The sequence below is a fragment of the Nilaparvata lugens genome, chromosome 13, assembly GCF_014356525.2.
Source record: "Nilaparvata lugens isolate BPH chromosome 13, ASM1435652v1, whole genome shotgun sequence".
Lineage (NCBI taxonomy): Eukaryota > Metazoa > Arthropoda > Insecta > Hemiptera > Delphacidae > Nilaparvata > Nilaparvata lugens.
In genome coordinates, this window is record NC_052516.1 from 12,199,690 (window position 1) to 12,225,671 (window position 25,982).

At 35.5% G+C, this 25,982-nt stretch overlaps 1 protein-coding gene across 1 annotated transcript; it reads right to left on the bottom strand.

Annotated features, from left to right (window-relative positions):
• Window positions 1-218: 218 nt before the first annotated feature.
• LOC120354098 (retinal guanylyl cyclase 1-like) lies at window positions 219-25,982 on the bottom strand. The gene is given in 16 exon segments (XM_039440350.1): window positions 219-611; window positions 1,935-1,985; window positions 1,987-2,186; window positions 6,851-6,958; window positions 6,961-7,018; window positions 9,423-9,478; window positions 9,481-9,519; window positions 9,522-9,575; window positions 9,578-9,612; window positions 14,791-14,962; window positions 17,290-17,442; window positions 19,583-19,660; window positions 19,663-19,713; window positions 19,716-19,740; window positions 21,585-21,761; window positions 25,959-25,982. Coding segments are annotated over 16 exon segments (1,674 nt in total).

The following is a 25,982-nucleotide window of genomic DNA, read 5'->3' on the forward strand; positions in this document are numbered from 1 at the left end:
AAATGAAACCGAATATGCCGAACTAGACCTCACATCATCAGCTGATTTCGGAGGCAATTCATTGATACTCTCCAAATCAGCACATGCTGAATTCTGCTTACACACCCTCTGCTGAACGGGAGCCAAATCAATGCTGAACTGTCGTCTAAGGGATGGTTTGCTAGTAATACTTCCGGTTTTTGGGGTGTTACTTCCGGTCTGAGTGATCCCACTTCCGGTTAGACCGGAAGTACTTCCGGTTTGTCCGGAAATGCTCCCAGTGGCTGGGGAAAGGCATCTGTAGAGGTTGTAAGGTCTACTGAGGTCTTCATGACCGGTTCTACGGAGTACTGCCTTGCGATGGGATAAGTTTGAGGCGGAGCTGCTTTAGGGTCGCCTCCTATGAAGGAGATTCCTGTAGATTCAAGGTCGGATGATGAGCTCTTGTTGCGGGGATCTGGGAAAACGAAGCTGTGGGACTCTGGGAATGCTCCTCCCCCGTGTTCCCCGGCTTCAAGGTCATCTGTCGCTGGATGCCTCCCCACTTCCGCGGGATGGGTGCTCGTGTGGGGGGAGGTGCCCCCTGCCCCTCCGCTGGTGTCTAGCAGCCGGGGGTCCAGGAGAGCTGGTGGCTGAGACGGGGAGGTCTGGCTGAGAGGAGAGGGTTGTTTGAGTCAGAGGGGTGGTTTCATCCAGCCTGCAAAACAAGAATAGAGAATAGAATATATTAGACTGTCTTTATTTTAGACCTAGGAGGGTGAAGTTAGGACGCAGTCGGCCTTCTCTTACACTTCACCCTCAAAAGTGAGTGAGATGACTTACAGCTGTTGTTGAGAGTATCATTAAAACTAACAATCAGATTCAATAATTGTTAAAAAACAAATTCAAAAATAATATTAATAAATAAACAGAATTCTGCACCACAGATCGTTCTTTGTATATTATTGTTTTTTTTTTTTGTATTGCCTGTATCCACTTGTTTCTTCATATTGTTATCTTGTAACTTTTTCAATCAATCAATTTTATTCAAATCACACAATACAATATACATAAAGAAATCAAAACACAAAAAATCACAATCAAAAATAAGTTTACAATGAAATACTAAACAGGCTTCATGGCGGGGTGTGCTGAAAAGGAAGAATGGAGGAAAATACCCAACCAACTATCGTTTCCATGTAATAGGCAGGTAGAGGGTATAAAATTAGGGAATGAATGGTGAAGAGGAGAAGAAAGGGAAGTATTGGAGAAGAAAGTGGGGAAAAAGGAAAAATGTGCAAAATATTGTAAGCGAGTCCACTTTCAACAGATGTATCTGAAGAATTGGCCTTGCAAACAGTATTTGAGCAGAAATCTCGAGATTCATACGTTGTATGGGAAAAGTTACTGTATGTCCAGGTTTTTATTTCTAGTTTGATTTTTCTACTAATCTAGAGTCTATGAGGAAGAGGTCCGGAATAAGGTCTATTTATTCTTCCTCGATTCATATAATAAGTACATCATAAGGCAATCTTGCGCTATTCTTCTCCAAATTTAGATAAGGCTACACATATTCCAAAATTTTTAAGTATTAGTTGTCTACTACATAAATGTTTCCATCATTAATTATTTTCACAATGTAGATTTTGAATTCAGATGCTTCAAATTTTGAAGTGTGTGTAAGATGAATGAGTTAAATGTAATTAAAATAACTATAATTAATGTAAGATAATAAATGTAACTAAAATAACTATAAATTATGTAAGATAATTCTCTATCATTAAACAAAAATATATCCGTTCCTGTTATAGCTCCGCACCGATGCCAATCGTTCTTCCACAATGTAGAGATATAATTAATTTACAAAATTGTCCAAAATTGATGTATCTTTCTACAAACCCTGGTTCACAAAGCTCTCACCGGAACAGATATTTTACAATGATACAAATTAATCAATCTTATCTTGAAGTAATTACCTTGGTAAGGTTTACAAAACCCTTCCTTCCCAGCAACCAATAAGTCGGCATTCCGTCCCTTGCCCTTGATCTCGGTCGCCCTCTGTACTCCAACTGGACCGTCAGCCATCTTGAGTCTCCTAAACGTGGCCTCTGACAGATGTATTCGCCAGGGTGCGCTGGACGACTCCATGCGTGACGCTGTGTTGACCGTGTCTCCGAACAGACAGTAGCGTGGCATCGTGAGCCCTACTACGCCGGCGCAGCAGGGTCCTGAAAAATGTCATAAATTCATGAAATTATCATAGGTTTATGAGTACGTTTAAATAAATAACTTAGATTCAACCATAAAAAATCTGGTGTGGTACACTCACACAACTTTCCTTGCTCATATTCGAAACTACGATCAGACTTTTGTATATGTGTATATATAATTTTTTCAGAGTACTTTGTCCTTTGTGTAAATTGTGAAATTCAATGATTTTTTTAGTCGTCATTTTTTTAAAGTCGTCAAAACCTGTTCTACAGATGAAATATCTCGACTTTGTGTTCTTTTTATGAACTGCTCTACCTACCTACCTCATGCACGAGAAGAGTTTACAAAGTCCATTCTCAAGGATGGGGTGGACCCCCCATTAGTTTCCCAGAAAGGAGACTCATGCCAGTTAATAGAGCTGATAAATAACTATACAGAGTATGAATTTGAAAAAAATCGGTCAAGTTATTTTGAAAAAATCGTGAAAAACATGGTTTTTTAGTAATTATCCGCATTTTTTCTCAAGAATATTACAGAGCTCCTGCAATTTTCCAAGGAAAAAACTCATGTCATTTGATAGGACTTATGAATAGCTACCCATGGCTTGAATTTGAAGAATCGTTAGAGCCGTTTTCGAGAAAACCGTGAAAAACTGGTTTTTGGTCATTATCCGCCATTTTTCTCAAGAATATTACGGAGCTCCTGAAATTTTCCCAGAAATGAAACTCATGCCGTTGATAGGGCTTAAAAATAGCTATCCATGGTATAAATTTGAAGAAAATCGTTGGCGCCGTTTTCGAGAAAACCGTGAAAAACATGGTTTTTTAGTCATTTTCCGCCATTTTTCTCAAGAATATTACGGAGCTCCTGAAATTTTCCCAGAAATGAGACTTATGCTAGTTGATAGGACTTATAATAGCTATCCATGATATAAATTTGAAGAAAATCGTTAGAGCCTTTTCGAGAAAAACGTGAAAACATGGTTTTTTAGTAATTATCCGCCATTTTTTCCGCTATCTTGAATTGAATTTTATTGAATTTCTTATTGTCGGGTCCTCATGGTATAGGGACCTTAGTTTAGAATTAAGTCGATCGGTTAATTAGGATGGAGTTATCGTGTTCACAGACATACACACACACACACACACACACACCACACACACACTACACACCACAGACCAATACCCAAAAATCATGTTTTTGGACTCAGGGACCTTGAAACGTATAGAAAACTTGAAATTGGGGTACCTTAATTTTTTTTGGAAAGCAATACTTTCCTTACCTATGGTAGTAGGGCAAGGAAAGTAAAAAGTATTTATCGACCAAGCGAAGTGAGGTCTAACATTCAACTTGATGGTTTAAGCTGCGTTTACACCAAGTTATTAACAAAATGTTTATTTTTACGTTCTCATAGATTCTATTAGATTGAACATAATTATCACACACATGATTAACATGTGTTTGCCGAGTTCCGTCAATCTACTATTACTCAATAGTAATAGTAGGTATGGGTTCCGTTCAATCTAAATTTCGGGGCACCGAGCTTCGCTCGTTATTTTTATTTATTGATAACAGAACACAATATTCTCTAAAATGCGATCGTGTTTATATTTCACAGCTGGCTATATGCCATCTTATAAATTTTGGGATGCGATATTTTCACTTTCCTTGCCCTATCGTTTCAAGGTCCCCTGAGTCCAAAACATGATTTTTGGTATTGGTCTGTGTGTGTGTATGTGTGTGTGTGTATGTGTGTGTGTGTGTGTGTGTGGTATGTCTGTGACACGATAACACCATTCCTAATTAACCGATCGACTTGAAATTTTAAACTTAAGGTCCCATCCCATGAGACCCGACAATAAGAAATTCATAAAATTCAATTCAAGATGGCGGAAAAAATGGCGGATAATTACTAAAAAACCATGTTTTTCACGATTTCTCAAAATAACTTGACCGATTTTTTTCAAATTCATACCCTGTATAGTCATTTATCAGCTCTATCAACTGGCATGAGTTTCCTTTCTGGGTAACCAATGGGGGGTCCACCCCATCCTTGGGAAATGGACTTAGTAACCTCCTTCTCGTGCATGAGTAGGTAGGTAGCGCAGTTCATAAAAGAACACATAGTCGAGATATTTCATCTGTAGAACAGCTGTTTTGACGACTTTAAAAAATAACGACTAAAAAAATCATCGAATTTCACATTCACACAAGAAAAAGTACTTTGAAACAATTATATATACACCATATACAGAAGTCTGATCGTAGTTTCAAATATGAGCAAGGAAAGTTGTGTGAGTGAACCACACCAGATTTTTTTCATAATACATCATACACGTAGAAAGCCTTACTACATAAATTATATTTTATACAATTTCTTCAGTGCACTTTGTATTTTATTTCCATTTTTGATGTTTGATGTATTTGAAATTTGTATGTATTTGATTTTTGAATCAGAATAAAAACAATTTGAATTTGAATTTGTGTATGTGTGTGTGTATGAGTGTATGTGCGTCTGTGTACACGATATCTCATCTCCCAATTAACGGAATGACTTGAAATTGGAACATGAGGTCCTTTCACTATAAGGATCCGACACGAACAATTTCGATCAAATGCAATTCAAGATGGCGGCTAAAATTGCGAAAAAGGTTGTCAAAAACAGGTTTTTCGTGATTTTTCGGAACGCCTCCAACGATTTTGATCAAATTCATAACTAAAATAGTCCGATAAGCTCTATCAACTGCCACAGTCTCATATCTGTACAAATTTCAGGAGCTCCGCCTCATCAATGCAGATAGATTCTCAATTATCAGGTTTCAGATACAATTGGAACAAAAAAAATCAAGTGTAGTAGATTGAGCATGAAAATCTCTACAATTAAGTTCAGTACATTTTCACCTAAAATTGAAAATGAGCTTTAATTCGAGAAAATGTGATTATTCAATTATTGCAAATTATTGTTGATTCTATTAAATCATTCACTATGAAGAGATAGCAGACCTCATGTGTGTCTTCAGCGTTATTGCCCTGTCACCAGCTGGCTCAAATCTTTGAATAGTAGACTTGAGATGCGCGGGAATACTAGCGTCAGGTGATCAATTTTCATAACGGCAAGGAAAGTTGTGTGAGTGCGCCACACCAGATTTTTATTTTACATACTCACTCGCTCACTCACTTTTTACTATTCACAGCTGTTTCAGCAATGGATGAATTATCCTTTAATGTCGTTTAGCGAGTTTTCCCAAGGATAGACTTAGTGCAATCGAATCTTTAATTATAACCCTACTATTTCCAAATTTCGTGAAATCGTTAGAGCCGTTTTCGAGATCCGTTAAACATGAATAACCAGATATAAAAAATACCAGATATATAAATACAGAAATTGCCGCTTAATATAATAGGATAACAGAATCTATAAGGACGGAAAAATAAACATTTTGTCAATAACTTTGGTGTAAACGCAGCTATAGATTCAACCCGCAATAGATTCTCACGAAATTTGACAGGAATGAGATATATTAATAGTTATAAACAAGTGAATAACAAATTCAATTCACTTAAATTCAATCTAGTTGCACAGGCATGTATTACAACAAGTCTCTAAAAATACAAGAAGATCAGCGATAAACGTCAATGGTTAACGTTAAGCCGCGTTTACCAGAAGATGGCCTATGGTCGAATTTATCATATTGAGTCAACGTTAGTGAACAGTCTTTGATGATGAGTTACATTCCTAGTATCCTATAGTGAGGCCACGTTATAATGGCAGTGCTTGATTAGCAATGGTATTGCTATCCTTGTCTATCATTAAACAAAGCGGATAACGTTATCTCTTTCTCGATTTGCTCTGTTGCCAGATTGACTTTCAACATGTGAAATTAATAATTAATGAACAAAAATTCCATCTTGATAAAATTCATCACGAAATTATCGAAAAATGTAATATCTTGATCAATAAAATATAATTGATTTTTTAAATGTGAATGAACAGTTAATATTACATCAATAAACCTGTATCAGCTACCGTCTATAGAAGTCATTGACAAAACAGAGGATTGGCAACGTTGATCTCCTATCTTTCTCCACTGCCATTATAACGTGACATCGCTATAGTATTTAAAGCTGCGTACACTATACGCTCTTCCAACCCGCACCGAGCACGCTCCTCCCTCGTACCGCCCTCGTACCACCATCGAACCACAGTCGCTCCGCCCACGCACCCATCATGAACGTTACGGAAGATGTTAGATCTTCTCGCGTTCCCCGTCGAACCACTGTGTGCTCGCCGGTCGATCATCATCGCTCTGCTGGAGTGACGTTCGGTTGCGGAGCAGAGCGAAAGTCTGTACGCACCTTAAGACATCTTTAGCACCAGGAGCATTACCCCAGATCAGAATAATATGAAATATATCGTACAATGAATGATATACTTTACACCTACTTGATTTGTTAGCCAGATACTATCTGATGATTGAGAATTTATTTATTTATTTATTTATTTATCGGTTGCGGAGCAGAGCGACAGTCTGTTCGCACCTTAACGAACGCTAATCAATCTTAGTTTGGTAAAATTTATGGCTCATATGGGCCAAGATCTCTTGGTTGACTGAGTTCACATCCGAAATCATAATCTCTTATTCTAGTGAATTTGTGTAGTAGCTTCAAGAATTCTACTGACCAGTATGCAGGCCATCCTGATCTGGAGAGGGTGTCGGGGATAGTCTGATGCGGAATTGTCCACTCTCATGCAGAAGGTCCAGTGCCATGGTGGCTATCTGCTCAGCAGGTCGGCCACCCGCACAGGCAAGCCCCCCACCACCATATACGCGTCTCCTATTGTCTCCACCTGCAACAACAAAACATTTGAGCTAGTTGATAAATAAAATAAAATCTACTAGTCTCCTAATGGTTATTTGTGCAACTAGTTGCGCAAAGTGACAGTTTGCTGCACCGAAAGAAACGTTTACGCCCGAGCCGTAGGCGAGGGCGGAATGGTTTCTTGAGTGCAGCAGCGGAACTTTGCGCACATATTTCACATTAAGTTTTTCCTACAGTTACCATTGAATATGAAAAGTGGGTAATTAGGGTAAAATTGCCTGAAATGCATCAAATGTTTTTCTGTGTAATTTTATTATTGATAAAACCTTAATTTATTGTCAAATTGGATAAACATGTTGTCCTTGGTTATAATATATACTACTAAATTAGCGCGTTGTGCTTGGTTGCAACTCTGCTCACTATAGCAGCCACAGCAGTCACTGTTACCAACTTCATTTTGATTTTGCTGCACTGTTGCTCCATATACCTACTAAGTATTTTGCGTTGCCATGTTGCAAATCTGGAGTGCAGAAAAATTTTTCCCGCACTAGAGCGGAAAAGTGATTCTTGCGTTCTGTAATCAGTGCAGCAATGGCCACTTTTCACGTACTGTAGGAAAAATAAATTAGATCTACTGTAGAATAAAGTCTCCTAATTTTTCTACCCGAACAACAAACATTATAGAATCAATAGAATAATTAATCCCTCTATGTACAGTAATAATAATAATATCGAGTGACCTGGCTGGCTCAGGTCTGGTGTCAGAGTTTTCAGGTCGCAGCTGATCAATTTCAGGGCCTCTGACATGACCTACGACTGCTTTTTAGGTAGCCGGGACTTTTTATGTACAGTGATATTGTGGGATTTTTCCATAAGGTAAAATAAAAGCTAAATATGCGATACTGCCAATTCCAATAATGAGGAAAAGGAGAAGAAGAAGGAGGAGGAAAAAAGAGAGAAGAAGGAGGAGGAAAAGAAAAGAAGAGAAGAAGAAGAAGAAGAAGACAGAAGAAGGAGAGGTAGAAGTAGAAGAGAAAAGAGAAGAAGAAGGAGGAGGAAGGGAAGAAGAAGTGAAGAGAGGAGAAAAAGAAAGAGGACAGGAGAGAGGTAGAAGTAGATGAGGAAGAAGAAGAAGGAGGAGGAAGTGAAGAAGTGAAGAGAGGAGGAGAAAGAAGAGGAGGAGAAGAAGAATGCGAAGGAGGAGGAGCAGGAAAAGAAGACAGGAGAAGGATGAGATGAGAAAGGAGGAAGAAGTAGAAGAAGGAAGAAGTAGAAGAAGAAGATAGGTAGAAGAGGAAGGAAAAGAAGAAGGAGGAGGAGTGGAGAAGTGAGAGAAGAGAAGAAGAGGAGGAGAAGAAGAATGCGGAGAAGGAGAACAGGAAAAGAAGGAGGAGAGAGAAGGATGAGAAGGAGAAGAAGATAAAAATAAGAAGAGGAGATGAGGGGAGGAGTACAAGATTGATTGATTGATTGATTGATTGAGTACTTTATTATGTAGATTACAATATATACTGGCTTATACACTTATATACAATAGCTTACAATACAGCAAAATTATAGATGAATTTACATGATATAGACTAAGAAAATAATTATGAACTGTATATGATATGAAAACGCAATTTGTAATATAATAACTATAGATAATAATTATATTGTTATGCATCCACATAAATTGGCGGAGCTTTTTATGTCGGAAGAAGGAGACAGGAGAAGGATGAGAAGAAGAGAAGAAGAAGAAGAAGGAGAAGAGAAGAAGAGGAAGAAGGAGAAGAAGAGAAGAAGACGAAGAAGAAGAAGAAGAAGGAAGTGGAGAGGAGGAGAATGCGGAGGAGGAGGAGCAGAAAAAGAAGACAGGAGAAGGATGAGAAGGAGAAGAAGATAAAAATAAGAAGATGAGGATGAGGGAAGAAGTACAAGAAGAAGATAGAGAAGGAGAGGTAGAGAAGAAGGAAAAGGAAGTGAAGAGGTGGAGGGAGAAGAAGAAGGAGGAGGAGAAGATGAAGAAGGGACGGAAACAGGAAAAAAGACAGGAGAAGGATGAGAAGGAGAAGAAGTAGTAGAAGAAGAAAATAAGAAAGGAAAAGGAGAAGAAGAAGAAGAAAGAAGACGATAAAAGGAAGAAAGAAGAGGAGGTGAGTCGGTTGGAGGTGCATGAGAAAAACACAGAAAAGGGGAAAAAAGAATAAGATGATGAGGAGATGAAAAAAGAAGAAGAGGAGGAGTAGAATAAGGAGATAGAGGAGAAGGAGAAAGACGGAGAAGGAGAAAGACGACTGATGAAGGAGACGACGACTGAAGAAGTAGGAGGTGAATCAGTTGGAGGAGGAAGAGGAGAAGAACAAGAAGATGAACATCAACAAGGAAAACAAGGTTGAAGAAAAAGAAGACGAAAAGACTATGAAAGGAAAAAATGATAAATAATGGCTTGCCTTGTAGACATTGTATGCATTAATGGTGGCATCGAAGCGTGTATAGAGCTCGTTAATAGAGCAACCACTTGGAAGGGAGTGGAAATCGCTGACAAGCAGTGAAGCCAACGATGTCGGAGAAGTAGATTGTCACCTCCTCGAATTCCTCCGGTCCACCTTCTCGCCAACCTTCAGTTTGTCCGCCACTGAGCTGCAACAGCACCACAAACCCCAGTTTTATTCCAGTTTAAACTTGGTTTGTTCGATTTTACCACTAAACTGCAAGCAGAATTCAACAAGCACCTCAGTCTTATTCAAGTTTAAACTTGGTTTTATTCGATTTTGCTTCTGAACTGCAGAATTTGATATAAACCACGGTTTCATTCGAGTATAAACTCAGTTTTATTCAAGTTTAAACTTGGTTTCATTCAATTTGTTACTGAACAGCAGAATTTGATAGAGACCTCGGTTTCATTCGAGTATAAACTCAGTTTTATTCAAGTTTAACGTTGGTTTCATTCAATTTTGTTACTGAACAGCAGAATTTGATAGAAACCTCGGTTTCATTCGAGTATAAACTCAGTTTTATTCAAGTTTAACATTGGTTTCATTCAATTTTGTTACTGAACAGCAGAATTTGATATAAACCACGGTTTCATTCGAGTATAAACTCAGTTTTATTCAAGTTTAAACTTGGTTTCATTCAATTTTGTTACTGAACAGCAGAATTTGATAGAAACCTCGGTTTCATTCGAGTATAAACTCAGTTTTATTCAAGTTTAACATGGTTTCATTCAATTTTGTTACTGAACAGCAGAATTTGATAGAGACCTGCGTTCATTCGAGTTATAAACTCAGTTTTATTCAAGTTTAACGTTGGTTTCATTCAATTTTGTTACTGAACAGCAGAATTTGATAGAAACCTCGGTTTCATTCGAGTATAAACTCAGTTTTATTCAAGTTTAACGTTGGTTTCATTCATTTTGTCTTACTGAACAGCAGAATTTGATAGAAACCTCGGTTCCATTCGAGTATAAACTCAGTTTTATTCAAGTTTAAACTTGGTTTTATTCGATTTTGCTTCTGAACTTCAGAATTTAATAGAAACCACGGTTTTATTCGAGTATAAACTCAGTTTTATTCAAGCTTAAACTTGGTTTCATTCGATTTTGCTACTGAACTGCAAAATTTGATAGAGACCTCGGTTTCATTCGAGTATAAACTAAGTTTTATTCATTTTTAAACTAGAGTTTATTCGATGTTCAAACTTGGTTCTATTCGATTTCGCTACTGAATTGCGGAATTTGATATGAACCTCGGTTTCATTCGAGTATAAACTCAGTTTTATTCATTTATTTTAGCTTAAACTTGGTTTTGTTCGATTTACTACCAAACTGCAGAATTCAACAAGAACCTCAGTTTTATCAGAGACAAGAATATATAGTATCCTTATCCTTACTCATCCTTCATCTATGGTTTTATCATAGAGAAACGATAGCATAAGTAGATATCCCATGATATAGGCGTTAAAGTCGCAACTTTTACGTTTATCTCAAGCCGATTACTGACGATTATTGTCAATTTTTACTGTTTTGTTGGGGTGAGAGTGTATGAACGGCACAATATTGATTGATTGATTGATTGAGTACTTTATTTATGTAGATTACAATATATACTGGCTTATACACTTATATACATAGCTTACAATACAGCAAAATTATAGATGAATTTAATAATATAGACTAGGAAAATAACTATAGAACTGTATATGATATGAAAAAGCAATTTGTAATATAATAACTATAGATAATAATCATATTGTTATGCATCTACATAAATTGGCGGAGCTTTGGACATATCAATGTCCATTCTTTGGGAAGAATAAAAAATATCCTCCCACTAACTCTCTACCAATATGAGAGACTACCAGTGTCACACAGCTTCACGGGAAAGAATTACATGAACTATCGGCTTGAGATAACAGTAAAAGTTGCGACATAACTCCCTATACCATGGGATATCTACTTACGCTATTGTTTCTCTATGGTTTTATTCAAGTTCATTCGATTTTGTTACTGAACTGCAAAATTTGATATGAACCTCGGTTTCATTCGAGTATAAACTCAGTTTTATTCATGTATTCTAGCTAAAACTTGATTTTGTTCGATTTCACTACTAAAAACTACAGAATTAACAAGAATATAAGTCTCTTCAAGTTCAAACTTGAGTTTATTTGATGTTTAAACTTGGTTTTATTAGATTTTGCTACTGGACTGCAGAATTTGATAGGAACCTCGGTTTCATTCGAGTATAAATTCAGTTTTATTCATGTTTGAATTAGAGTTTATTGGATGCTCAAACTTGGTTTCATTCAATTTTGTTACTGAACTGCATAATTTGAGAATTTGATAGGAGCCTTAGTTTCATTCGTGTATGAACTTAGTTTATTCATTTATTCTAGCTTGAACTTGATTTTGTTTGATTTACTACTAAAAAATGCAGAGTTCTACAGAATGTAAGCCTTTTCAAGTTTGAACTTGAGTTTATTTGATGTTTAAACTTGGTTTCATCCGATTTGTTACTGAACAGCAGAATTTGATAGAGACCTCGGTTTCATTCGACTATGAACTCAGTTTTATTCATTATTCTAGCTTGAACTTAGTTTTGTTCAATTTTACTATCAAACTGCAGTTAAATTCAACAAGAACCTCCGTTCTTTTGTTACTGAACACAAACTCTGCAGTTTATACTCAGTCTTTTTTCAAGTTTAAACTTGAGTTTATTCGATGTTTAAACTTCATTTTATTCGATTTTGCTACTGAAATGCAGAATTTGATATAAACCTCTGTTTCATTCGAGAGTAAACTCAATTTTATTCATGCTTGAACTTGTGTTTATGAGATGTTCAATTTTTTTATTATATTTGGAGCAATTGAGCTGCAAAATTCAACAAAATTTCAAGAGTGGCCGTAGTCGAGTGGATCAGATGCTGGCTTTATGATTCAGACGACCGGGTTCAAATCCCGGCCCGGGTAAAATATTTATCTCAGGCCACTCTCATGTTTCGGATGGACACGTTAAGTCGTCGGTCCCGGCTGCCTGAAAAGCTGCAGTCGTTAGGTAATGTCAGTAGCCCTGAAATTGATCAGTTGCGACCTGAAAACTCTGACACCAGACCTCAGCCAGCCAGGTCACAAGATATTATTATTATTATATTTCAACAAAAAACAGTTTTATTGAAGAGTGGAATTGGTTTCTATTGTCAACTCTGGTAGAACCTCAGTTTTATCAGAGTTTATTCTCTATTGATTGATACAATAAGTACATTATCAAAATAATAGGGAGAGAAAAAAATAAGGTAACTATTCCCTGACATAATGTACGTTGAAGAAGAAGAAGAATGAAGAGTTTATTTAAATAGATGAATATAATTTTATTGATGTAAAACATAAATGTTATGAGCAACGTCAAATTGACAATTATTTTCTAAATTCACAAAATATTATTAAGTCAATACTTCACAATACTTTACATTATTTAGAGCTAAAGGTCATGAGTTTCAAGTTCAAAATACTCGTCAAGTGAATAAAACGGATTTTTGACTAACCAAAAATATAACTTCTTTCTTTCTAACAAATGAAGCTGAGCTTCTGCCCAAGTTTGTGGCAGTTCACTAAATAACATTATTATATGCCAACAACCACATATCTATTTTCAAATATTGCGAAGAGAAAATGTATACAAATATTCCTAATTTAGCGTCATTCGTACAATAAAATAGATAGATAATTATGTGATTGAAATGCGAACTAATGTATTGTTATTTGCTTCTTGCTTCATTTCTTATATTTGAAAGATTCTTTCTTCGTTTATCTATTTTGAACTTCTCTAGCCTGAAAAAATCAATAACCCTACGTCATAAAATCCGTGTGAATCAATAAACCTTCAACAAAATTATCTGATAAACTTTGAAAAGTGAAGGCTTCATTAGATAAAGCTTTGATAAACTAATTATAGAATTATAATTTTACTATAGTGAGGTCCACGTTGTAATGGCAGTGTTTGATTAGCAATGGTATTGCTATCCTTGTCTATCATTCAACAAAGCGGATAGCGCTATCTCTTTCTCGCTTTGCTCTGTTGCCAGATCGTCTTTCAACAATTTAGAATAATTGATAATTGATTAACAAAATATGGTCAGTCAGTGGATTAACAGTCTTTTAAGAATGTAGAATAAAAAAGTAATTTACGAAATATTCCAAATTCATTATGAGACTATTGAAAAATATCATTTCAATAAAATATATTTATATATATATATATAATATACATATTACATCAATTATTCTGTATCAGTTGCAGTACCGTCTATAGAAGAATTGACAAGACGGAGGATCGGCAACGTTATATTATATTCGAAATATTTCAATTATGTGAATTCATTACGAAATTATTGAAAATTATAATTTATTGTTTAATAAAATATGATTGATGATTTCAAACGAGAATGAACAGTTGATATTACTTATTATTATTGAAATTAAATGCTGTAATTCACCCCGAAGACTTCTGCTACTGCAAATATTGACAACAGGGTGAACAGCTTGACGGAAATTCCATCTTTAGTTAAGAATACATCAATAAACATGTATCAGATACCGTCCATGGAAGGCATTGACAAGACAGAGGATCGGTACCGTTTTTCTCCTATCTTTCTCCACTGCCATTATAACGTGGACCCCACTATAGCAGTTCTATTCAGAAGAAAAGTGGGAAATGATCTAGCAACGTTGAGGAGCTAGAAAAGGATAGCAACACCAATGTTGATCGAATACTGCCATTATTTATTTATTTATTTATTTATTTATTAGATAGAGCGAACAATACAATAGTCGGAAAAGAAAAAACAGGCTATTGCCCAAAACTTCTTCAATTTCCTGATTTTGTCACAAATCGTCCAAATATTATGTAGGTTATGTTCACTTCAACACCAAATCTTCAATCTGAAACTATGAATCAGAATAAAACAAAGAATTTCAAATTTAGATAAATTGATAATGAAACTTCCGTTAAAACAAAAACCAAACTTCAAATATTCACAAAATATAGAATAAAATCACTTAAATTTTGAGCTCGAAATTATAACGTGGACCTCACTATAAAATGTTTATTCTATAATCAATTTCTCAACGCTTTATCGAATAAAGCTCAAATTAATGCTCTAAATTCTCTCCAGCAGGGGACACAGTTTTGATTGGAGATATAATATCAATTTGTTGGATAATAATAATATTAAAACAGATACATATTTAGAGGTAATGTATAGTAATGGATAAACACGAATGTTGATAAAATACTGCCATTATAACGTGGACCTCGCTATAGTTACCTTCCATCATTGAGTGTTTTGAACAGATCGTAGACGGAATCAAGATGTGGTCTGCTTTCAGGTGCTTCGGCCCAGCATTGGCGCATTATGTTGATGGCTTCTGGAGGGGCGGCGCCCTTGGATACCGATGGCCTAATCAGGGGTGGCGGGTGCTTCACTTTCTCTATTATTTCTGTAAAAAATTTAGAATAAAAATATGAAATTGTGCTGTAGATGAATATCAATATTTATGTAAATTTACATACATATTTATCAATATTTACTCTATAGGCTAAAGCCTCTGGTACACACGCTGAAACATATCGTCAGCCTTGTATGATCATATCTATAATTATACACTATCATATTATATTTATTATACACGTTCCAATAGAAAGATTCCATTTTAATTTATTAGTTTAAGATTTAGAAACAGTTAAAACTCTACACCTACTGGCGAACAAGTGTTTCACTTATGCCAGTAGTTCTTTACCTCCAGCCGTATTTTTCAGATAGTTGATATAGATATTTAGAATAATAATAATAATTATTTTTTCTGATTGTCACATCTTTGTACTGTTGTCTGTGTTTTGGTGGAATAAATTGAATTGAATTGAATACACAAAACACAATTTATTGAAATAATTGGGGAGGGACCAACATGCACAGCCCAAAACTGTTCCTTTCCCCAATTTCGATTCATAAACTGTCGGTCCCGGCTGAAGTATGACAGTCGTAAGGCCCATTGACGGCTTGAATGATATATTGAGGTGAGGTGGAACTTCCGCCAGGGACTCCCCACCAAAAAAAGCCATATGAGTATTATTATTAATTGCGATTTGAGTGTGATATTTTTGTTTTTTATTCTGTTTTTAACCATCAAAATTTAAAATTCTTAGTTTTCGTTGTTTTTTTAGTGAAAATGGACTAAATTTTAGAAAAGTGAAACCATAACCCTATCTTGGACTTTTAAAATGTTATCTAAATTTGGGAGAGAAATAGTACAAGGAGTATCCTTAGTTTTTCTCTCCCAATCAGTGCTACTTTGTAGAAATATAAATGAATAAATAAATAAATTATTTCGATTCATACACAACTATAGTAAGGTCCACGTTATAATGGCAGTGGAGAAAGATGGGAGAACAACGTTGCCGATCCTCTGTCTTGTCAATGCCTTCTATAGACGGTAGCTGATACAGGTTTATTGATGTAGGTAATATTAACTGTTCATTCTCGTTTAAAATAATCAAATATATTCTATGAGCAAGAAATCATATTTTTTTATAATTTCATAATGAATTTTCATAACTAAGGCTGGTCACAAGTTACCGATTAGTCAAGACAAGACTAGTCACGTTTAGCCACAATATTTCTCATAGTTGCTTATGGAGTCATGTCTAATTGCAATGACTAATCAGTGTGAGTAGCGTCATAAGCAGCAATGTGAAGTATTGTGACTAAACGTGACTAGTCTTGTCTTGACTAATCGGTGTGTGACCAGCCTTGGATGAATTTTTTTTAATTAATCATTATTTCTACATTGTTAAAAGACGATCTGGCGACAGAGCAAAGCGAGAAAGAGATAGCGCTATCCGCTTTGTTGAATGATAGACAAGGATAGCAATACCTTGCTAATCAAACACTGCCATTATACCTGGACCTCACTATAGAGGCTCCCAGGGAATGCGCTGGAGAAGAAGACCTGTAAATTTATTTTCGTCACACTGCTCAGAAAGCAGCTGTTTTCCAGCCCCTACGTAGATCTGAAAGACATTGTTTGCAGATGACTCTCGTCTGACGTCAGAACAGGTTTCTTCCGGCCTAGGCCAGAAAGAGTACCCTTTCCAGCTGCTAACATGGAACTGAGAAAGGTGATCAAAAAACAGCTAATCAAAAAACTTTTCATTATTTGTGTTCATTGTTCAATAATTAAAAAAATTATAATAATATCATCTTATTGTCATTTGAAAGAGTAAAAAAGTATAAACTCACCTCCCCATAATTGAACATCATCTTTTAGGTTATTTAGACAGATCAAAATAAAGAATAAAAAAATAAAAATACTTGGACAATTTCCTGATTTTCAGTTTGCCTCAGATTTGCTAGAGCTATCACCTTCACTTCTGCTTTTGGAAGTGCTTAGTAAACAACTATTCTCATATACATATTGTTTATTTTTGTGTGTGGCGAAAAATAACGTTCTCACCACGGGCAAAAATGTTTTTCCGGCTCTCGATCTTTTCTAGTCCTCGGCCTACGGTCTCGGACTTGAAAACCGATTTCGAGCCGGAAAAATCTCATTTTCTGCTCTAGGTGCGAAATATACTATTTGAGAAAACTGATCCATGTATTCCGTCCTGAAACACTATCACTTCTGATCAGAACATTTATATGTTCTGATATAAATGAATAGATAAAATATATGCTTTGTTATAATAATCTTTCATTTTGCTTTGGTATTTATATCTGAAGAAAGATAGAAATTATTAATCTTCATTTTTGAAATATCTGTTAGATTACCTTGAGGAGTGAGAGAGAGCATACAGAAAGGCTCCCCTCGCACCACCACTTCCTGCATGATTATTGCCAGACTATACACGTCGCCTGCTTGACTTCCACCACGCATGCGCAGTTCATCATTACGAAGCAGCTCTGGAGCTGTCCATAGCAGATCTGAAACATAGATGTAGAGAAAAATTGAAGAAATTTATGAATGATCAAGCAGCATGCAGATGTGAGCAGACAGATGGACGTCTATGTCTGCTGAACAATTGGGGAGGGATGTATCATCCGTCTGTTTGCATACGTCCGTCTGCTGATGTGTGCGCTTGCCTTTAGACTTGTATAGATTATAATTGAAAGCCTGAGGTACATTATATAAGTTGTAAAAAATACACATCTATATAATAAGAGAGAGTAGGGTTGTGTTTGTTCGTTTGTTCGCATCAACTTGTGGATTGCATACCGGAAAAACGGGAATGATTTAGATCTCCAAATTTTGAACATATATTCTAAAAATATCAATCTCGTGCACCTGGAAGCCCAAATTTCAATTTTCCTTCTAGATTTTTCAGAATTAATGTTCAAATTCATCTATGCTACCGTAGGCTACATGAAGTTCCATAGCCCAAAGTGTGTCTTTTATGAGCCGGTTATAAGACTGTTATTTTCGAACGTCTATGTAGCGCAGCGGTAAAAACGCTTGATTATGGAGCGATGGTTTATCGGTTCGAATCCCCGATGCTTCCCATTTTTTTGTTCTTAACTTTTTCCTTCGAAACGTATTATTATCAATTATTTTTTGAAGGAATTTGTTTTCATTACTATTGAACTTGGATTTTATCAAATAATTATTTTAATGTAAAATTTTGCCACCAGTACAAATGAATATTGGACATAGTCTTCATGCTGTAGGCCTATAATTAATTTCATAAGAAAAACATGAATAGATCACAATAAAATAAGTAATAATTCATATACTTCAGTTATAATGTACTATCAGACACGAATTCCCAGTGAAACGAGTATTTCAGGTATTTTGTTTGGAATTGGGAGAACAAAAGGCTGCCTGATTCAAATTGAGGAGGATCCTAATCGAACTAAAAGTTATTGATATATCGGAAAAATCAATATAATTCTGTGAGGTTTCCAAGTATTATGTATTCTTCAGTTTTCTATACTATAATAAAGGAAAGAACTGGCTTATACACGTAAGGAATAGGGAATTATGTTTGACGCATCATCACGTCTGAAATATACTCAACTGATTAATTTGAAATTTTGCATATAGATTCTTCATAAACCGAGGATGGTTATAGGCCTATTTTCAAATTTCGATTTTTCATTACGTCAAGTTTTCATTTTGCAGTTTTAAAACAGACCCTTGCGAAGCACGGGTTACCTACTAGTGATGGAATAAAAGAATGTACCGAGGTTGTGGTATTCCTAATCCATGATTATCAATTTTATTTTAATTATTATTAAACGGAAATCTAAATTAAATGCTGTAATTCACCCCGAAGACTTCTGCTACTGCAAATATTGACAACAGGGTAAACAGCTAGATGGAAATTTGATAAGCGCTACATCCATCTGTAGAATTTTATTCTTTTCCATGTTTGATAATAGAGTATAAATGGAGAAGCTTGAATCTCAAGCAGTGGCTCTAACAATTTCGAATGATTTCATTGAATTCTTGAAGTAACAACCTGAACTGAAATGACATTTTGAAATGAAAGTCTTAGGCCCAGTCGCACAAATTTTAACCGTGATTAATTTCGCAAGAACCAATCAGGGAAGGCCTTTTTGATGAGACGGCTTTTCTGATTGATTCTCGTGGAATTAATCACGATTAAAATTTAACCGGCTTTTGTGCAACCGGTACAAAAAGCTGGATTCTCATAAACAGTCTAATTATTATTATTCTTATGAGTTTTAATGGGACTATTCACACTGAGCCCGGCCGAGCGAGTATGAATAGTTCCATTTCAGCCTATGGTGATTATATTCCTACTGTACCGGTCACTTCCACTGATACTGATTTGTGAGAATCCAGCTCCATGCATTCAATGCATGGAAAAATTGAATTGATCTCTGAAATTGAGGCTTAAGGACCAAGCCACATGAGGCTTTCATGCTCTCATTTTTTGAGAGCTTTTCATGCTCTCATTATTTTTAAAATGAGACGGCACGGCAGGGCTGCCGACTCGCCTTAAAAGACGCTTTGTGTGGCTCGGCCCTTAAAGATAGACCATGACCATGATTTTAGACATCCATTCTTATTATTATCACGTATAAACTATTATTTTCTAACCTCTAGCAGTGGCTGGTGGTATGGGAACATTCTGCTTGGCGAAGAATGAGCCGAGACCGTAGTCAGTGATTTTGAGCACCATCGTCCGTCTATGACGCAGTTGCGTGACGTCAGACGTCCGTGACACCTTCCGGCACTGAGTGCAGGTACCTTAGACCCTGGAAAGTACAAATTATTATCAAATTCAAACATTAAAAAGTATTATTGCTATTATAGTAGTAAAATAGTACTTATTATAGATATTGATAAAACAATTTTTATCTTTAGTCTTTTATGTTCAGCTGTTCTTAGTGAGAATTTGTGTGTATTTTTGGCTTCAAATTCATAAAATAACTTAATTAATACAATGTGCAGTGATAATTAAGTGTAATATTTAACTATAATTTGGTGTTTTAATTTTTCTAAATTAAAATTTGTATCTCATATTTATTTTTGGACGAAAGTTGACCTTGAACCTTACAGAACAAACATAACCTATTTTTTTGGACATGTAATCAAAATTTGGGAATGGATAGTTTTGGGCCAAGCCTGTTTTCCTTCCCAATCATATCATATGATTTGTTATCGTATCCACGTATAAATAATAATAAATAAATATTGATATGCCTTTCAAGTTATTACAGTAAGTAGTGAAGAGAATCTAAGAATTTAATTGGCGGCTGCACAAAAACTGGTTCAATTCAAATCTTGATTAATTTCACGAAAGCAAATCAGAGAAGGATTTTTTGAAAAGAACGCTTCTCGTTAAATTAATCACGATTGGAATTCAACCGGCTTTTTGAGAAGGCTTTTTCGAAAAAAAGCTTCTTCTATGATTGGTTCTGGTTGAATTAAATACTATTAAAATTCAACCGACTTTTGTGCAACCCACACTAAGTAATTTTGAAAAAAGTTTATCCAATATTGCACAAAATTAATTCAATTATCGGTACTGAAGATAATAATGTTGAATTTGAGCTAGAGAACAACATGAAATCGACTTAAATACGCTTATGAAACACTTCTTGTGTTCATTATTACGTCGATAACATCGATTTTAGGCCTATCTATGACGAGCCAATCACAAGCAAGCTCCAGATTTTGACAGGTTTCCAAACTTTCCCTACTTTCTCCTGATTGGTCGATAGTTAAAGGTGTTTCTGAAGCGTTTTCAAAAGTGGCCACTAGATCGCAGCACTTGCTGGTCAAGTATACTTACTCTCTTATCCTACTTTTCATTCTTCATTGATTGATACAATAAGCACATCATCAAAATGATAGGGAGAGAAAAAATAAGGTAACTTTGTGCTATTCCTCTCCCAGATAAGGTTACACATAGTCCGAAAGTTTATTGATTGATACAATAAGCACATTATCAAAATGATAGGGAGAGGAAAAATAAGGTAACCTTGTGCTTTTCCTCTCCCCAATTTAGATAAGGTTACACATAGTCCGAGAGTTTATTTATTGATACAATAAACACATTATCAAAATGATAGAGAGAGAAAGAAATGAGGTAGCCTTGTGCTATTCCTCTCCCAAATTTAGATAAGGTTACACCAGAGACAAGAAATATAGGTTTTACGCTTATTCTTTATCTATGGTTACACATAGTCCAAAATAGGTTGAGTCTTGTAGTTGTTCACTTCACAAAATGTTCAGTCCCTAATTGAACGAGTGTTAGTGAGTTCTCACTTTTGACTTTCTTAAGGCCAAAGTCGTTGTCCGTCTGTTTGTATGTTCTACAATAACTTTAGCAAGAATTGATCAATCAGCTTCAAATTTTGAACACGTATTCTTCGAACCTCTTTACAGGTCAAGTTCGTTGGACAACAAAATTGACTCACTCCTTCGTCCTTTTTCGGGATATAAGAATAACATTGAAAGTGCATAAGAAAAATTGTTATGATTCAGTCAGCTGAATTTTCAGTCCTTAATTATTATTTGAGTTTATTTTCAGTTTAGTATGGTTCTATAATAAGTTCACATGTTTCAAGAAAGATTTTATGACAATATCTCTCACCCGAACAAGATCAGTCAGCAGTGAAAGCCTGAAGCTCCAGTCTAGTTTGATGACATCCTTGACCAGGACATCCTCCAGGGATCCCCTCTGACAGAAGTCCGAGACTAGAGCCACCTCCCCTGATCCCACGTAGCAACCATGCAGCAGGTTGAGGTTTTCGTGCCGGAGACCGCATAACTGTGAAAAGGGAAGGAGAATTCAGAAATCAGAGAGAGTGATAGAGAAACGGAATGGAGAATCCAAGAATTGGAAAGAGAAATAAAGTAGAAAAAGTCATAGAATAAGCATATCTACATATTATAAAATCACTTATTTGTATGGCTGCTTTATTCAAATTAATAAAAACAATATATAACTGTAGCACCCTTTTCATTTAAAACATTTAAAGCTTTAAAACATTTCAACGACTAGTTTGACCTAGTTTGGCTATTTTACTTTTTACTTGAAAATGGCGAATGTAGGCCGAAACTAGTCGTTGAAATGTTTTAAATAAAAAGGGTACTACATATTTAATATTGGTTTATCAATACATAATTATCAAAGTTTTTATAAAATAGGTTAATACTTTGCCCTCCATACATAGAAATTACAGGGTTGCCAAATTGTGTGAAATTGCAACTTTCACAGTTTCTAATTCAACCTCAGAACAGGATGTAGAACATTTTCCCCGATATCCCAGTAGTGCTGAAAAGATTTTAGGGTTGAAGGATCAAAACGAAATACAATATTTTCGATGACATTCAAACATAGTTAAAAAATGTTTCTCTTTTGAATATCACTGCTCTCAGAATATAGAGGGCGTCGTAATAGGTAAGAGTTTTGGATAAAATAGCGGAAAGAATGTCTCGTTTCTATTATTGTCTGGATCAATTTCATCCGACCCATAGTAATTCTTTTATTAATGATTTTGTTCGTCAATGTCGAGACATCTCCAGCAGAAAATATAAAATTTTCGATATCTAGGAACCTTTTTGTTTCAAAAGATGAAGTGGGTGGTGAAAGCGAGAAAGTATCTCAGATATACTTAAAATATTTCTCCAGTTGTCAAAAGTAGTAGGAAGAACGTATTTTGGCCTTTCAACAGTTTAAAGGATAGCGTATGAATGGTGTGCCACCATAAAATAGCTATTATTTCTATAACACTGCAATTTCTTCGGATGTAGAGCCAAGTCTCAACTAATTTTATACGAACTAAAGTTGCATGCTCATTGGATGAATTTCCTCAGTTTCTACAATATACAGCAATGCTTGTTGAATGCTATGATGAGGTCCACGTTATAATGGCAGTGGAGAAAGATAGGAGAACAGCGTTGCCTTGCCTCTGCATTAATTAATTTTATTTCTACAATGCCAAAAACAGATTTGGCATCGTTGCCGAGCTATAAATGGATAGTAATACCATAGAAAAACAATAGTGTAAGTAGATATCCCATGGTATAGGGCGTTTATGTCGCAACTTTTACTGTTATCTCAAGCCGATTGCTGTCTATTATTGTCGATTTTTACTGTTTTGTTGGGGTGAGAGTGTATGAACGGCCCAATATGAGAGACTACCAGCGTCATAAAGCTTAACAGGAAAGAACTACGTGGACTATCGCTTGAGATAACAGTAAAAGTTGCGACATAAACGCCCTATACCATGGGATATCTACTTATGCTATTCTTTCTCTTTGGTAATACTTTCTTTGTCGAATGATAGACAAGGATAGCAACATCAAAGTTAATCAAACACTGTCATTATAACGAGGACCTCACTATAGAATATGTATAACATTTTTCTGTATGACGAATTCTCATTTTCCTCATCTTCTTTTCCAACAAATCTTTCAATAATTTAGCCCAGCCCGGGTGTGAATTCCAAATTGCAGTTTTAAATTGCTTCCAAATTCGAAATTACATTTTTAAATTGCCTGTCGATGCAACTAGAATATACATTACATTTTTTTGGACGACGAATTCTATTCCAAGTGAACAAACATTTCAACCAAATTGCACGGAGTCGGCATCAATGTTTAATAAATCTGCAGCTACATTACACTTCATCAAGCGATATGTTTCATTAGTAGTCTATTCATTTGCTGGTACTGTATATTGAGGTCCACGTATAATGGCAGTATTTGATCAACATTGGTGTTGCTATCCTTGTCCATCATTCCACAAAGCGCATATCGCTATCCTTTCTACCTCCACAATGAAAATAAATCTTTGAATAGTTTATAGGAACGCAAAGTTCATATTAAAGAGAACCTTTATCATTAAGGGCCGATTTCCGAGCTCCGGATCTAGCTAAGTTCATGACAGCTGGAGTCAGATATTCATAATTAGGTGTCATACTACCTCTTATGTTTGTACTTATACCATTCTGAGAAGGACCATAGGATTCTGATTTCTTTTGAACATTTATATAGAGTTCCTTTTTGTGTAGTTGAGAAGTTGATATTGTGGTATTATTCATATTGAATGAGAAAGACTAAGAAATTGTCGAAAAAAAACCACAGATTTATTGATACTTAGAAAGACCGGTTTCGGTTATTACACCATTGTCAATCTCTGAGAAACTCAGTTTCTGTGGTTTTTTTGACAATTCTTAGTCTTTCCATCCAATATTTATAAAGATTTGAATTATTCTCAAGGGAGATTAATTTTACTTCCAGCATGATGTTGTTTGCGTTTTCTCCCTGAAAAGTTGAAATATTTCACAGAGAATTTTGCACCTTAACTTGGCTAATTCCAAAATTGATATGACTCCAATCACAAATTTATGGTCAGATATTTGAAAATATTTAAATCTTTATATAAATGTTCCAAAAAAATCAGAATCCTATGGTCCTTCTCAGAATGTTGGAGTCACAGAGTCGTACAAAGCTGGAGTCAGATAATTGGCTTTCCAAAACGGGGCGTAGTCACAGTTTTTATGATAATCTTTATTTTCTCATTTCTATAATATTGACCGAGCGAAGTGAGGTCTAAGATCAAGTCGACGGTTTGGCATTTCTCTTAATGTTTAAATATTTGAATGTTTGAATGTTTGAAGGTTTGAATGTTTGAATGTTTGAATGTTTGAATGTTTGAATGTTGAATGTTTGAATGTTTGAATGTTTGAATGTTTGAATGTTTGAATGTTTGAATGTTTGAATGTTGAATGTTTGAATGTTTAAATGTTTATATGTTTTCATATGTTGCGCATTTACGGCGAAACGCGGTAATAGATTTTCATGAAATTTGACACGTATGTTCCTTTTTTAATTGCGCGTCGACGTATATACAAGGTTTTTGGAAATTTTGCATTTCAAGGATAATATAAAAGGAAAAAGGAGCCTCCTTCATACGCCAATATTGGAGTAAAAATCAGACTATAGAATTATTATTCATCATAATCAGCTGACAAGTGATTACACAGATGTGTGGAGAAGCCAGTCTATTGCTGTATTTCCATAAGGTCTATAGTTTCAATCAGGTAGTACATGTGGATGAGAATACTGCGTGAAGTCTGCTGTTCACAGAACTACTAGTGTAAACGTTTCTCCCTGACGAAATGAAACATTCCTAAATAATTCAAAATAGCTGAAACTTTACACTATTTCTCTTTATTTAATTTTGTGTTCAATTTTCTAGTTTTTCGAAATTTAATTCAAACGTGGACTGTGACTACGCCCCGTTTTGGAAAGCCAATTTTCTGACTCCACTGTCTAAAGTCTAGAACTTAGCTAAATACCGAGCTCGGAAACCGGTCATTAGAGAAATACCACCCAAATATTCAAACATCAATGACCCTCCCTCTTTCAAATTACCATAATCCTTCACAATTCACTTCTCGTTTGAAATACATACAACAAAATAAACCTGAATTCCTCAGTGTAAAATCGCATTTTTGTCGAGTAGAAAGTGATTATCAAATGTATTTTGACGCACCGAAAACATTTCAAAAAACATGTTTGACTGCGAGTGTGTCGGAAGAAAAAACATGTTTCAGTTAAAGCTGAATCGAAATAAAAAAACATGTTTTGAGTTGAGGCTGATTCAAAAGAAAACATGTGTTTTGTATCGCAGTCTGGCGCGTAGGTTTTCTGCTGTCGTTGCAAAAATAACAGAGACGAAAAGCTTTTAGGATTATTAACTTGTCTAAAAACATGACGTCGTAGCTTTTGCTGGAGAAGAACAATAAAGAACATGAAGAACAATGACATTGGCATTCTTTTATTTTGTTTCTAGCTGTCAGAATTTGTTTCAAAGGAGTCAGCTCTGCCATGTGAAATGAATGCTGGTTCTATCAATGAAAACTCGATACCAATGATCTGAAATTGCTGAGCGAGCAATAGGCCTATTCAATCAATAGATGGACTATTTTTACTACAATTTTATCTAGAAACTAGCCGTCATGCTCGCTTCGCTCGCCAT